This window comes from Raphanus sativus, chromosome 7 (genome assembly GCF_000801105.2).
Source record: "Raphanus sativus cultivar WK10039 chromosome 7, ASM80110v3, whole genome shotgun sequence".
NCBI classification, from domain to species: Eukaryota; Viridiplantae; Streptophyta; class Magnoliopsida; order Brassicales; family Brassicaceae; genus Raphanus; species Raphanus sativus.
The window spans coordinates 7,996,892-8,010,732 of NC_079517.1; the positions used below are offsets into that span (position 1 = coordinate 7,996,892).

Sequence of the window (13,841 nt, forward strand, 5' to 3'; positions counted from 1 at the left end):
AATGTGATTCTCTCAAATTATGATGAGTTTTGAAATGATTAATCTTTTTTGGATATGTCATATTGGCTGATCCGATCGATTTTCAAAAGAATACATTTAGTGGTATAAAGTGAATTAGCCCAAAACTGTATCATATTGCATGATCCGAGTTTAAAATATTTTTTGATTAATGCCAGAGGTTGGACTAATCATTTTATTACAACTTAATATGTTAACCATGTGGATGAAAGCCCAAAACCAGATTAACCAAATAATGATAATTTAGTTTCTAAAAAAATAAAATCCAAAATTGATGTGAATATATACCAAACTCTAATAAATTAGTTTTGAAATAATAATAACAATAATAAGTAGATAACTTAAGACAGTGATGAATATGCTTGGCTTGATAATGTGCACTGATATCTTGTGTATTTCATGGTTTTAACTATCCATTTTGCATTTATTTTGATTATTTAAGTTAGTGTTTAGGTTTGTCTAGGTTGCATTGCATGGTGTTTATGTGTTTTCAGGTTTGGAGAAGTACTAATCAGATTTTGGAGCTTAAGAAGTCATGAAACGTCCAAATGGTGAGCAATGGTGCGGTAGCAGGGGACTTTCGCGGGCAAATGAAGGCTGCGACAAACCATGACGACTGCAGGCAACCACCGCGGGTGAAGACAGTCTGCGACGAGATCTCGACGAGTTCGACAGAGTGTTTCGCGGGCTGTCATCGCAGGAAGCAGAGGGTCGCGGCCTTGGTATGCATATCGCGGCCTAGTTTCGCGGCCCTGAGGAGACTGCGGCCAAAGCTTAAAACAGACAGTCCACTTTCTATTTGGGTCGGTCCAGGGTTGTTGGGTTGACCCAGTTCGAGTTTTAGCTTAGTATAAATACACTTTAGATCTAAAAGTTATCATATCTTGTTTTCTTTGTAATCACATTAGCTATTTTGGTGAAAAACTTAATCTTGAGCTTCTTTTCATCTCTATCTCTTGTGATTATTGATCAATCTTGACCACTAAGCATGATTAACCTTCAATCGTCCATGGGTTTTGGGTTATTCATGTCTATTAGTGAGTAGTTACCTTTTGGATTCATGGACTAGGATGATTAGAGTGATTAAGTGAAGATCTAGGGTGTTTAGTGTTAGATCTCTTGTTTCCTTGCTTGTCTACTTCTCTTAATGGATATGTGCGGTCAATTAGTGATAATTTAGTTCTCAAAAGAACTGAATCCAAAACTAACATGAGTATGTACCAAGTTCCAAGAGATCAATTTTGAAATAACAATAACAATAATAAATAAATGATAACTTAAGATGGTGATGAATAGAAAGAGGAGAGAGAATCAAGAGAGAGAAAAGAGAGAAGTGCGATTTTTTGGGTTCGGCGTCCGGACGGCGCGTGAGCATCCGTGCCGGCGCCGGAATCCTAGTTCGTCGGTTGTATTTAGTCTCCTTGGCTCCGTCTTCGCCGCGCTTTCAACGAGCGCCTTGTCCGAGCTCTGAGTACGCATCTACCTCTAACGGCGGTTGGATTGTGGAGCAACGACGCTCTCGTTTGAAGGCTTCTGGTGGAGAGGGAGCGGCTTGCATGGCTGTGTGTGGTCTTCTCCGGAAGGTGGAGGCTTCCTTAGCTCCACCGTCGCCGGCTCTAGCTACCGGGAAGAGAGTCTTCGTCAGACTCGTCTCCGCCGGCTCTTGGTTACGGAGAGCGGAGGCTAACAAAGCTCCGCGCTGTCGCTTTTGTAACCCGGTGTACTTTTGGGTGTTTGTGGTGAAGGGTGTTTGGTTTGTTGGTCTTGTCGGTGCGGTGGATGAAGATTAGTCCGGATGAGATCTCAGCAGATGAGGAACTTTCCGATGAAGCTTCCACCGACAAGAGAAGATAGTGGAGGCTGTGATGTCGGGATTTACTCCCGAGGAAACGAGTTGGTGGTTCTGAAGAGTTCTCGGTATGTCCGATTGACGATCTCGACGGAGGACCACCGGTGATGAAGGTCGACGAGTTGGTTGCTTCTGTTAAGACGCCGTTCCGGCGAATCCATCGATTGGAGGCAGAGGTAGAGATGGGGGCTAGGGTTTCCGCAAATCAGTGGGCTCGATTTGGGCCTTTAGCCCATTTTCTTTTTTTCTACTGTTTTAAGTGTCTTTCGGTTTGGGCTCGGGTCCATGGTTGTCGGACTTGGGCTTTGATAGTGTTATGGGCTCTGCCTTTTTCAATATAAAAAAAAATTGACGGAAAAAAAAAAAAAAAAGATGGTGATGAATATGCTTGGTTTGGTGATGATGCACGTGGATGGAAGTAGATAGGGACATGTGGAGTCAAGTGATCCCAGTAAAATTGGAAAAAAAAATTAGTTCACATTTTTTTTCTAATTATTATAATATTTAATCAAAATTTGGCATTTGATCCCATTAGTTTATGTAAAAAGTTTCATATGTTCCCATGAATTTGTTAAAAAGAAGTATTTTGTTACAATAAATATATATATATATATATATATATATATATATATATATATATATATATATCAAATTAGATATTAAATTTATATATTATGTCTTCAATCGAAATATAGTTCTGATGCCAGTGATGATGTGCACGACATGGGACGGTGATATATGAATCGACTTTGTGTTACCAAACCGCTAGCAACATCCATTCACATTTTTGATGGTTAGCAACCTTAAGAGTTTGTATAACAGGTCTTTTCTTTGGCTAGAGCACTTCCAACAATAAAAAATCCAAAGAGTTTTTTAAACAGAAAAAGAATTAATATTCTAATGAATTGTAATTAGATAATTAAACGTTAATGGTAAAACAAAAATCCAATCAATCTATTATTTATAAGTGTCATATTAAGTTTTAATGGGGTTCTGAAAAGTCTAAACATTAGAACTCTTCTCTACTCTCTTTTCTTTTTTTCTGAGAAATTCACCTTAAAACTTCTTTAAAATTCTTTGTTAGAGGTGCTCTTATGATAAGATAATTTTTTCTTTTTCTTTTCCACGTAGGTTGTTTCTAGCGCGCTTGTAGTTAAATACTTAAAAGATAATTCATTGTTAATGAGACGGATGTTTAGATATGCTCGTGATCATAAAGTAAGGTTCACTTTTTTTTTTCCTTGCATACTTCTTGTTCTGATTTATAGTATCTCCTAATGAATAAGGTGTACTTTTTAGAGATCACATTGTGTAATGCCGACTCTAGAATGAGAATCCTTAAGATTCATGCTTCTGGTATAGCTCAACAAGGACATATCAACAAGAACTAGAACATTTTTCTTTTCATGACATAACAAAAACTAAGTGAAGCGAAGAAACTCGAGTCCAGTTCACATTACAGTGCTTGTTTTTGGAAAGAGTTAAGATAGACATAAGGTTGTAAAAGTGACTAACAAACTCATCAAAAGATCGAGTTAGATGCCGCAAGACTCTGTTCTTTAAGTCAGTTTGAATCATCATTGCCTTCTCTTTGCATGGATTCATCTGAGGAGTCTCCAAACTCTTCTCTGTACATCTCTTCTATCATTGGTTTCCAGAGTCGAACTCGAGCATTTATGAACCAGTTTGATACCTTACACAACCAACAAGCACACAAAAAATGATCTAAATCAGATTCTTGATGATGACAAAAGTTTAAGAGACAATGCATGATTAGATTCAGATAAAGATACTTGGTTCTTTGAAAGCCCTGTTTGAGACGCCAACATCAGCTTCTCTGCATCACTCGGATAACTGTTTTCATTACAAAAAAAGAAACAAAATATTATTTCTCACATCTTTAATGCTAAATTGCTAACCTAACTTAAACAGCAAGAAAACACTTAACGGATGCAAGAAATGGTGAAAGAGCCAAGCTCTGAGTATTGCAACAGAAGTTTCAGGCAAGCCTCTGATGGGTTTCCAAGCATGCCTCTGAGGTCCTTGAACCCAACCGAGAAGCTGAAGCGATGATGGAGTGTTCCCATCAAACAAGCTGAGCTGTGACAAACCAGAGGTCGTGATCTTAGGAACAAAATCTTGAGAGATGATGAATCTCCTACGAAGAGAGTTGAGCTGAGAGAGGATAGCTTCTTGGAGAGAACCGAAATGTCGAGTCATGGCTTGAAGTGCTAAACCGGTGTATAGTTTGGATGATCCTTCTCCTGCTACTTCCTCAAATGATGATATCACTTGCTCCAGTTGATTGCAGTAAATGTCAAACCTTTCATCTACCTGTTGATAACCGGGAAAATAAACCGGATTTAACTAGAGAAGAAAAGCTTTGGGATAATTTGGAAAGTAGATCTTACTAAATATAGATTAAAAAAACTACAACATATTGTTTAGTAAATTTAGTTAAGATTTTCAAAATTTAGGCATCAGATTTGTGTTTAGTATTTGCTATATAAAAATTAGAGTTTATAGCTTAAATTTAGACGGTTTTGTTGATTTTTGAATACATTATGTAATTGGATTTATATAAATACAACCAAAGTGGGAAAATATTACTTCCATAGTAATTATCCTCAAGATTATAGTGACTGACCTGTTGCAACAAACTGAGAAGCTTGGTGATTTTGATATGAAGCTCATGATTCTCAGGCAAAGACATGAAACCTGAGTTACATAGTTCAGATCTGATCTCAGAGGACAAGCCAAAACCGGGTCTTCTTCTTCCTGGAAACAGTTGTTGGATAAGAACGTCGTTGCAAAGATCAACTTCTCTACCACCTATGTCGATAACTTCTTCTAAAAGGCACCGCACTGCCTTAACGTATCGCGAATCCAACGGAACACTAGTTGGAGATGAAAACTCGTGTCTTACCCTAAACTCCTCCATGTTTTCTATCCGAAGAGTAAACCAGTCAAGAAAAGTATTGAAAATAAAAAATTTATGGGCACTGTTATCTTTACTCTATTCGCTCCACATACTCATATAAATCGAAAAAAAATATATTTGTTTTTAAAGAAGTGTTATGTTGACTAGGCCTATAGAGGAGGTAGCTGTTGAAACCTACTAGCTAGTTACCACTTACACTAACTAGTAGTGGTCTATTCCAAGATTACCTCAGAATTTCTAGCGAAAATGAATGTTTTACACTGATTTTGTGTTGTTTACTGAGGTAGGCCATTAGTCGAGAAGACCATGTATTGTGTCACGTACGTTGAAAAACACTAATCGAGGTAATCAGTGGTCAAAGCTGGTTTTATATTCAATTATTTGTGGTAAGAAAACACTGAAGATTTTGAAATCACGAAGCACCTAGAGAGTAAGAGCCAATGCTGCGGCCTGCAGGAAAAGCACTTTGTATTGCTTACCTATACCTCCCCCCTACTAATACTAATACTTAATAAATAAATAAATAAATAGAACAATTAATTAACACCAGTCCAATAAATTTATATTTTGGTATATCTTTGTCAAACGAAAGAAGAATGGAAGGAATTTTAAATATGTATATGGTCCCTCTCCTCTGAGCACGAAACAACAGGCTTTTTGCATAAATGCTTCCTCTTATCGTGCATTGTTGCATCAGTACCCACAGCTCCCTTTCTGAGCTTCGAACTTTGTTGGGAAGTTAAAAACAAAAACAAAAAGAGAAAAAGACACACACATGCAAACAAAAATGTTAATTTCTTTTTAAAAAACAAATGTTATTAATGTCTATATACTACTCTTTTTTTTCTAAAAAAAAATAAAATGTATAATATCAATAATTGCTTCTTTGATAACTAGCTATTTAGTTAAGACTTTAAGATTGGTTACAATTCTAAAAATTAAGAACTGTTAATGGTGCTAGAGAGGATTATATCATTATGGCTAACGGAATTAATAATCTGTATAAACTCCACAATTCTTCAAATTTAAAGTTTGGAGCTTAAAATGTTGCTATAAATTTCCATATGAGAACATGTTTCTTCAATACTTCATAAGAGTTTCAACCTCATTGAATGACCAAATATATACAAAACTCGGTAAAAAAAAAGGAAAAAAAAATCTGGTTCAATCAGAGTCTTTTATTAAATTCATAATTTCTATTATTTATTGGAAATTTCAGAGACTTTGTCTGCGTCTGAGCCATAAAGGCAAAGGAACATGGAAACTTTAAGAATAGTGTATGTGTATGTTCGTTGATAGTAGCTGCTAACTAGGACAACTCGTAGATGTTGAGAAGGCACTGCAAAGATCTTGAAGACATTGCTTTGGCTTCTCATTATTCCTACATCAACTTGCAACACATCCGATAGGCCTTCGAGTCTTCAACTTATGATTCATGACCTATTCCTAGCTCTATTTAATTTATTAATCTTATAATAACACTCCACAGTTTTATAAACACGTACTGTCTAAAACACCTCTTAACCCGATTTTTGTTTTTCTTAATTGGAAATTTGAAGTAAAATTTTCTTCATCCACATTCGATTAATAGAGCAAAAAGAAGACAATTAAATACAAACATTTTATTAGCCCATTTTGTTAGTTCTAGTTTAATAAGTTACTAGAGTTTCACTATTTAAGCGTTATTTATTTTGACCAACAAAGAAATTTTAAAAATTAAATTGATCAAATTATCATCCTTCAGTTTATGAAAAAAATTGGGTGGAATTTTTAAGTTAGAAAGGATGTTTCATTTTTTCTTTGATGTTTTCGTCAATAATCTTTGAAACGGACGAGTGGACTTGCTCAAAGTAATCGAAGAACCCAAAGATTAGCCTAAATTTAAAGTGGATTTAAAGGAATTCTCCCAATTTAATAATGTTTTTTTACATTTTTAGTTAATGTATATGTCCTTGTTGTCTAAATATTTGTGTTGATTGACATACAAAAATAACGATATTCTTTATCTTTCTATATAAGTTATGGAAGACATTCAAAATACGCATAATTTACTGTTTCTTTAGTTGCTCCACATCTTATAGAGTGTATCCCCTTTACATTATGATACGAGTTGTGAGAGAAATTTAATGAAATTTACAATTTATATTTACTCAAAGTTTAGTATTACTTATTAATTTTATAAATAATTTAAATATCACAAATATAATTGAATCAATATGTAAAATTAATAAGAACAAATATATATTAGTTATTTTTTAATATGTGAAATTTTTAAAAATAAACTCTTTACGATACAGAGAGTAAAAGTTTGCCGGAAGAAAAAAAAATTTGAGAAGTTTTTTAAAAGTATTAATGATTCGTGTATATCACCGAACAACAATGTGGTATAGCAGTATTGGTAACGCAGGCAGTATCGATTAAATGACCGTTATAACCCTGCACCGTTTCACCGGCAGCATGATCCAGCAACTCTGACTGCATCGCTGACACTTACAAACATAAATCTAAAAAGCCTAGGACAGTACACGTGGCACCATCGTGACCATCCTCCTGGCGATCTGAAATTATCTGAGAGAGATCTCTTCAATCAGAGAAGAGGACCCCACAAATCCTCTGATTTTTCCTCGAGCCTTCCTTTCTTCTTCTTCTTCTACGAAGAGGAGATCATCTCTTTCTCACTCCATCTCTACAAAGCCATGTCAAGTTCTGGTGCTCCTTCTCACAAGGTTTCCTTCTCTCTCTCTCTCGCTTCCTCTGTTTTTATCTCTTTTTGTGTCATTGACTTAGGGTTTTGACTTTTTTTTTGTGTGTAAAACATGCGTAAGGCTCTGAGCAAGATCGCGTGTAAAAGGCTTCAGAAAGAGCTTGTAGAGTGGCAGATGAATCCACCTACGGGGTTCAAACACAAGGTCACTGACAATCTCCAAAGGTACAACATCATTTGATCCCTATGTTTTATAATCATTGAATTATGGAACTTTAAATGTGAAATTCGATTGGTTACAGATGGATAATCGAAGCTATTGGAGCTCCAGGAACTCTGTACGCGAACGAGACCTATCAGCTTCAAGTTGATTTTCCCGAGCACTATCCTATGGAGTCGCCGCAAGTGAGTGTTTCCAACCTAGTGCTGACTTTGCTGCTTAGATTATAGGATTGATTGATCTCTGCTCTATACTGGACTCGAGTTTGACTTGGGCATAAGTTTTTTTTCCCACGTAGCTGAAACTAAATAGATGCAAAGATATTTTGTTTAGTCTAAGAAATTATTAAGTAAACCAAGCGTTTTTAACCTCGTTAGGATCTTTCAAGATGTGTCAAAAACAAGGATTGAAAAAGTACTCTGAAAACCATATATTTATAAGAAAACCTTGAAAACCATAATCCTAATTAAAATAGAAATCTAAAATAAAGAAAATTCAAATAAATAATAATTATCGTAATTCTTAGATGGTACCTTGTTATGTTTTGTTTACTGTACAGGTGATTTTTCTTCCTCCGGCTCCTTTGCATCCTCACATTTACAGCAATGGGCATATTTGCTTAGGTACGTGAGATTGTCCTCTGTTTCCTGTAACATGATAAGACATCTGAACACGCTTTTGTTTTAAAACAAGATATGGCTAATTATCTGATGCTTTTGATACGTTAGTAAAAGGTTGAGACTGTAAATATAGACCAAAACAATGTAAGAAGGTGCAAATGAATTTGCATTCCAAGCTATTCTGAAGTCTTGCCCGTTAATATGAATGACACCCTCGTTACATACCTTAAGATATTTGTTTTAGCGTCCAATGCTACATTTGTCAGTATAAGATCATATGATCAGTGTTGGCAAGATATACAGATTGCTAAAACGTTTGGATATTCTGCGTTTCATGGCTTTTATTGTTCAATAGTATGTTTTAAGAATTTAACCACTTGTATCCCTTGTAGATATACTGTATGATTCGTGGTCTCCAGCGATGACTGTGAGTTCTATCTGCATCAGCATTCTCTCCATGCTCTCTAGCTCCACTGAAAAGGTAGATGCGATTCTATAGTCTATGCTCTCTTTGTTCTTCTGCAAAATATGAACCTTCTTCCTCTCGCTTGATTCCAGCAACGACCGACCGATAATGACCGATATGTGAAGAATTGTAAGAACGGAAGATCCCCAAAGGAGACTCGATGGTGGTTCCACGATGATAAAGTATAAACCATCTATCCATCAAAACCATAAATGTATAATAATCCAAAACAGTCATGAGGTTTGTTTGTTGTCTAATTTTAATTTAATAATAATCGGGTTTAAAGCTTCCCTAAACCCATTTCAAAATCCGTGATGATGTAGAAAAATTAAACAGTAACATATTACTAACTTGAATCTTCCTAACTCTAATTTTTAAACGTTACTAACAAAATAACCCAACCTAATCTCTCTGATGCTTCTCTATTAGGTCATATATATACATCAGGAAGAATATAATCTCAACTACTACTTTTCCCCTCTGATTTCGTCCTGTCACCATGAAGCTGACGACGGTGGAGGAAACAAAGACAGAGATGGGTTTTGAAAGATTCTCTGACCGGTAGCGAGTATATGCCGAGGATCGAACTCAGCCTTCATGCTTCTAAACTGATCCCATTTGTCTCCATAATGAGCCACCCACTCCTCTTGCGTTGTGTGGTGAGGAAGGTACTGCTTCACACTGATCTTGGCTTCATCACAGAACTCCAAGATCCGACGGTTCTGATCTTTCAAATACTCTAGTTTCTGCGTTTCCTCACCGTGCGTTAAAGCTGATCTCAGTAAAGCCACCAGGTAGAAAACTTCCTCGTCCGGTGTAACGGCCGAGCTTCTTTTGTCCCATCTGGCATCACCAAAAAGATCAACACGTCAGCACGACAATATCTATAGTTAATAAATGGTGTGTGGGAGGGTCGTTGAGATCGGTTTGGTTTAGTAGAATCCGACTGGGACCCACCACCATTATTAGTTATAGGATCTAAAAAACAATAGACCCAATGTGGACCGTCCAGACAACGAACCAAAAGAGAAAGATGAGCCGACGATGATGCGTTATTATCAATCTTAGCTGGTTCGATTCGATACACATGTGAACAAAGTTTTTCGGACAATCCCATGTACCACGTGTCAGTAGTTCTTTACAGTTTCGATAAAACATTTATTTTCTTGGACCACTAATTTAATCCCCACAAGTGTAACTTTGCATGCATGCAAAACTCGTTTTATTCTTTTGTTTCCGAAAATAAATAAGTAAACGGTGGTAATATCGATCGAGACTTACTTGTCTTTGTTCATTGGGTAGATAAGGATAGGGCCACTAGTTTTGTTCCCCAAAATGCCCTTGAAAACGCCTTTGTCAAAATCAGAGATTCTTGATTTTGGTACAAATAGGTTGAGCCATGGGTGTGGAACCTCCCATAAATTCTTCGACCGGAGCTTCAGCTCCGCCTTGTGAACCCGGTCTAGAAAATCCACATATTGCAAATCCGTCGTGAATACCGATGTTGGTATAAAATTTAATCTCTTCATCAAAATCTCTACTTCCTGGAGCAAACAAAACCCACTTTTAGTTTGTTTAAACCGGAATAAGAAAATTAAAGTTAAAGGAGAAAATAAAAAAGCTGTTTTGCTATTAAAGCCTACCAAAACCAAGGATAAGTTAAGATTCCAGTAGAGTTGGTTTTATTAAAATTTAATTAGACTAAAGAGGAATCATTATTTGGTGAGTGGTCCATGACCCCGTCCACTACTTAATTAGTAACCATGATTAATTCGCTAGTGATAAACTAAACATAATATAGTTCAGGTGGAAAAGCTAGATCTCTGTAGATCCTCTCTGGCTTCTTTTTCATGTCTTCTTCCTAATTTAAATTATTATAAACCTTTTCTAATTATATTAAAGCCGACACAACAAAAATACTATGGAGACCACTTTCAATCATATAAACTAAAAGAAAAACAAATTTTTTAATCATGATTTCCTCAATAATCGCATAGCGTTAAATTCTTCCAGATATTTATCATTATAAAAAAAGAATAATATATCTCTTTATCTAATTTAGAATAAAATTTTGAGAACTTGACTAAATCTTAAACTTTTACCTGATCAACGGTGTCGGACTCGGACTCATGGTAGTTCTTGGTGATCTCAAGGCAATACAGAACGGAGCCGTTAGAACTAACGGAGGAAATTTTAACGGGGTTACGAGGAGAAAAGAAAGAGGATCTCCAGTTGTTGACGAGACCTTCGTCCACGATCACAAACCCTTCCACGTAATCAAACTTTGATTGACCATGCATAGATATTAAGTACTCCTGGTCCTCTGTAAACACTTCGAAGCTCGAATACAACACTCTTATCCATCTTACCTGTCACAAGATTATCATTTAGGGTTTCATTGACTAAATTTAATAAATTTATTTTAAAAAAAAACTCATGGACCCGCCTGGCAGTTTTTATTACGTGACAACATAGAATCAAAATTTTGAAACATTTTTACCCTTTGGGGAGCAGGTTCGAGAGAGATTCGTGCTCGTGTAATGATCCCAAATTGACCTAACCCACCAAGAACTCCATGGAATAGCCTTGTGTTCTCTTCTTCCGAACATCTTATCACATCTCCTCTCCCTGTTTTTGATTCAATTTGTTTGTTACAGTATTGAAAATCAATTCAAGAAAACAAAAATATGAACTTGAACGTTTTATACTAACCAGTTACAACGTCTAGCTCAAGGACGTTACTAATTTGAGGACCATGGTGAAAAGCTTGACCACTAATTCCAGCATTGGAGAGTGTACCACCAACGGAAAGATACAAGTAATCAGTCCATGACTTTGGTGCTAAGCCATGCTCCAACGTTTTTTTTAACACATCAACCCATAACTCTCCACCCCAAACGTCCACATACATTTCCTCGGGTTCAACAAGAGGCTCCGGCGTCCCTTTGTTGCGGTGGCTCATCTCCACAACCACACCGTTCCTCCCTGTCGAAGCCTGTCCGTTTATGGAATGGCCGTGGCCACGGGCTGAGACCGGAAACGCCGTGGCTGAGCCGTAAGCTGTTCTGATGAGTCGTGCCACGTCTTCAGCTGAGGATGGATGAAGTACAGCTAATGGCTCCTCCGCCGACTTTAGCATACCGAAGTCCGAGGATACGGAGGCTAAGTCGGAAGGCTTGAAGGTGAAGTGGCCGTCGACGTCTATGGCTCCGATGCGGAGGAGCTCGCTCGGACCAACGGCTATGATCAGCGTACAAATCGCGAATGTCATGATAAGAAAGCTTGACGTCATTTCACGAGTCATCAAGAATCAAGAAATCAAGATATGCGTCTCTCAGGACACTAAAGGGGGAATGGAATATATAGAAGAAGAAATGATAATAAAATGTTTTTAGCTGATGGAAGATTTTATGGGGAAATGGAAAAACATATATAGGAGATCCTTGGGAGTTCGTGCGAGCTAACGTAAGCCCAGATTACACTTTGAAGATTTTCTGAGCAACATGCACAGATTCTCTCTCTTTTTCGGTTTGGGTGAAAAAACAATATTATTAAAAAATATAAAGAGCTAATTAAAATCTATTTATTCGTACAGTTTAACGAGTTTATGCGTTTATGTGTGTGTCGAGAATATGAGGACAAGGGGCTCTCTATTTATAGGACAAAGAGTTTGTACCGGAGAAGATCACGTCATATTCTTAATAACAAATTCATCTTTAACAAAAGGGCCGTGTGATATCTGCGTGTCGATGTGTATCATTAACTATTCTACGTAGTATATACACATAATATGTTTCAGCAAGACATTGTAGACCGGATACTTACGGTTTGACTACTTCAACATTGGCAGTATCAAACTTCTCAAATCAAAACGTGTTATATGAGCTCAAAGCTAGGTAACCATTGACTTGACTATTGAAAAGTTAGTTGTCTGGGACATCAAGAACAAAGCATAGTAGGAAAATCAAAGATGTCGATGTATAGGGAAGTGAAATTTGATTAGAGGCAGAGTATAGATTTGGTGTTTGAGTGTTTTAAACTATTGTAACTAGGATGTGGTGTAGTCATGGAGGAGAGCATGGGAGGAATGGGTGAAACGCAAAGAAATAGCGCCACGTGGATATTCACGTGGGAGAGGATGAGGTCACACGTGTGTGGTGAAAGAGTGGGGGTCCGCAGTTGGATACGGAGAATCCTAATGGGCCCCGTTCTCTCCTGAGATGAAGTTCACGTGGTGACTTGCACGGTAAAAACACTCAAATGGATTAATATTAGATAACCCAAATAATTAACAAAAGCAAGAAAATTCTTTTTTACCAAAGAACGAAAAATATTTTGTAATAAATTTTGTGATAGATTATTTTCTAATAAAATGTTACTTTTTTTATCAATGAGAAAATATGCACTATATAGACATAAAATTGTGTAAAAGAATAAACCAAGATAGATTCTTCTTCTGCAGTCCTTTGCACTCGGTAGATTCTCTCCCTGACTTCATCTAGAAATTTTTTTTTTTTGAAACTATCTAGAAATTAATTTTACAAAAGCGAACAATTTATATTTGGTAAGGGAAGATCTATATTCTATGCATGATATACAGTAGTAGGTGGGGTCAGAAATGGTTTAATAATAATATTTTGACTCCGCATTACTTTTAAATATGAGTTTTCTTTAGCTACTCTTCGTCGAGTGACTCGAGTCATGTATAATTAATTAAAACCGATTAAACTAATATATACAAATTGGTGTGGGAATGTTACTCTAATTCTAAAACAAATATTTTGGCGTGAAAATACATTATTTTAGGTTTTCTCTGACGAATAAATAACGGGGAAATCTAACGCCTAGCAAGATTTGACGACTGTTTTGTTTATCTTCTTTGGAACAAACGGTAACTTTTTCTCTCTCTCCTGCACGACAAACAAGGCGATCTCAAGAGGAACAGTGCCTCCGACTGCTTCTCAACGGCGTCTCATCAGACGTCGGCTTTTCGCCGAGTCCTCGCCCTCCACTCAGTCAAGCA

At 36.7% G+C, this 13,841-nt stretch overlaps 3 protein-coding genes across 4 annotated transcripts; 1 reads left to right on the forward strand and 2 right to left on the reverse strand.

Moving 5' to 3' along the window:
• Positions 1-3,238: 3,238 nt before the first annotated feature.
• Positions 3,239-4,935, reverse strand: LOC108816301 (BEL1-like homeodomain protein 11). Its single transcript, XM_018588881.2, has 4 exons — positions 4,515-4,935; positions 3,816-4,201; positions 3,661-3,721; positions 3,239-3,560 (listed from the first exon to the last, which is right to left on the reverse strand). Exons 1-4 carry the CDS (start codon positions 4,806-4,808, stop codon positions 3,432-3,434), a joined length of 870 nt encoding a protein of 289 aa, XP_018444383.1. The 5' UTR covers positions 4,809-4,935; the 3' UTR covers positions 3,239-3,431.
• A 2,439-nt stretch (positions 4,936-7,374) lies between these two features.
• Positions 7,375-9,387, forward strand: LOC108817876 (probable ubiquitin-conjugating enzyme E2 16). Of its 2 annotated transcripts, XR_001944080.2 has the most exons (7): positions 7,375-7,534; positions 7,634-7,737; positions 7,815-7,917; positions 8,292-8,355; positions 8,745-8,833; positions 8,911-9,058; positions 9,248-9,387. XR_001944080.2 is itself a non-coding variant. In XM_018590697.2 (6 exons), the coding sequence occupies exons 1-6, from the start codon at positions 7,505-7,507 to the stop codon at positions 9,004-9,006; spliced, it is 486 nt and encodes a 161-aa protein (XP_018446199.1). In that variant the 5' UTR covers positions 7,376-7,504; the 3' UTR covers positions 9,007-9,128. The 2 variants fall into 2 exon arrangements, 1 of the variants encoding a protein (XP_018446199.1); XM_018590697.2 differs by lacking the exon at positions 9,248-9,387 and having other exon boundaries at positions 7,376-7,534; positions 8,911-9,128.
• Positions 9,145-12,574, reverse strand: LOC108817875 (cytokinin dehydrogenase 5). The gene is made up of 5 exons (XM_018590696.2): positions 11,531-12,574; positions 11,319-11,446; positions 10,921-11,187; positions 10,100-10,362; positions 9,145-9,661 (listed from the first exon to the last, which is right to left on the reverse strand). Exons 1-5 carry the CDS (start codon positions 12,120-12,122, stop codon positions 9,313-9,315), a joined length of 1,599 nt encoding a protein of 532 aa, XP_018446198.1. The 5' UTR covers positions 12,123-12,574; the 3' UTR covers positions 9,145-9,312.
• Positions 12,575-13,841: the final 1,267 nt, after the last annotated feature.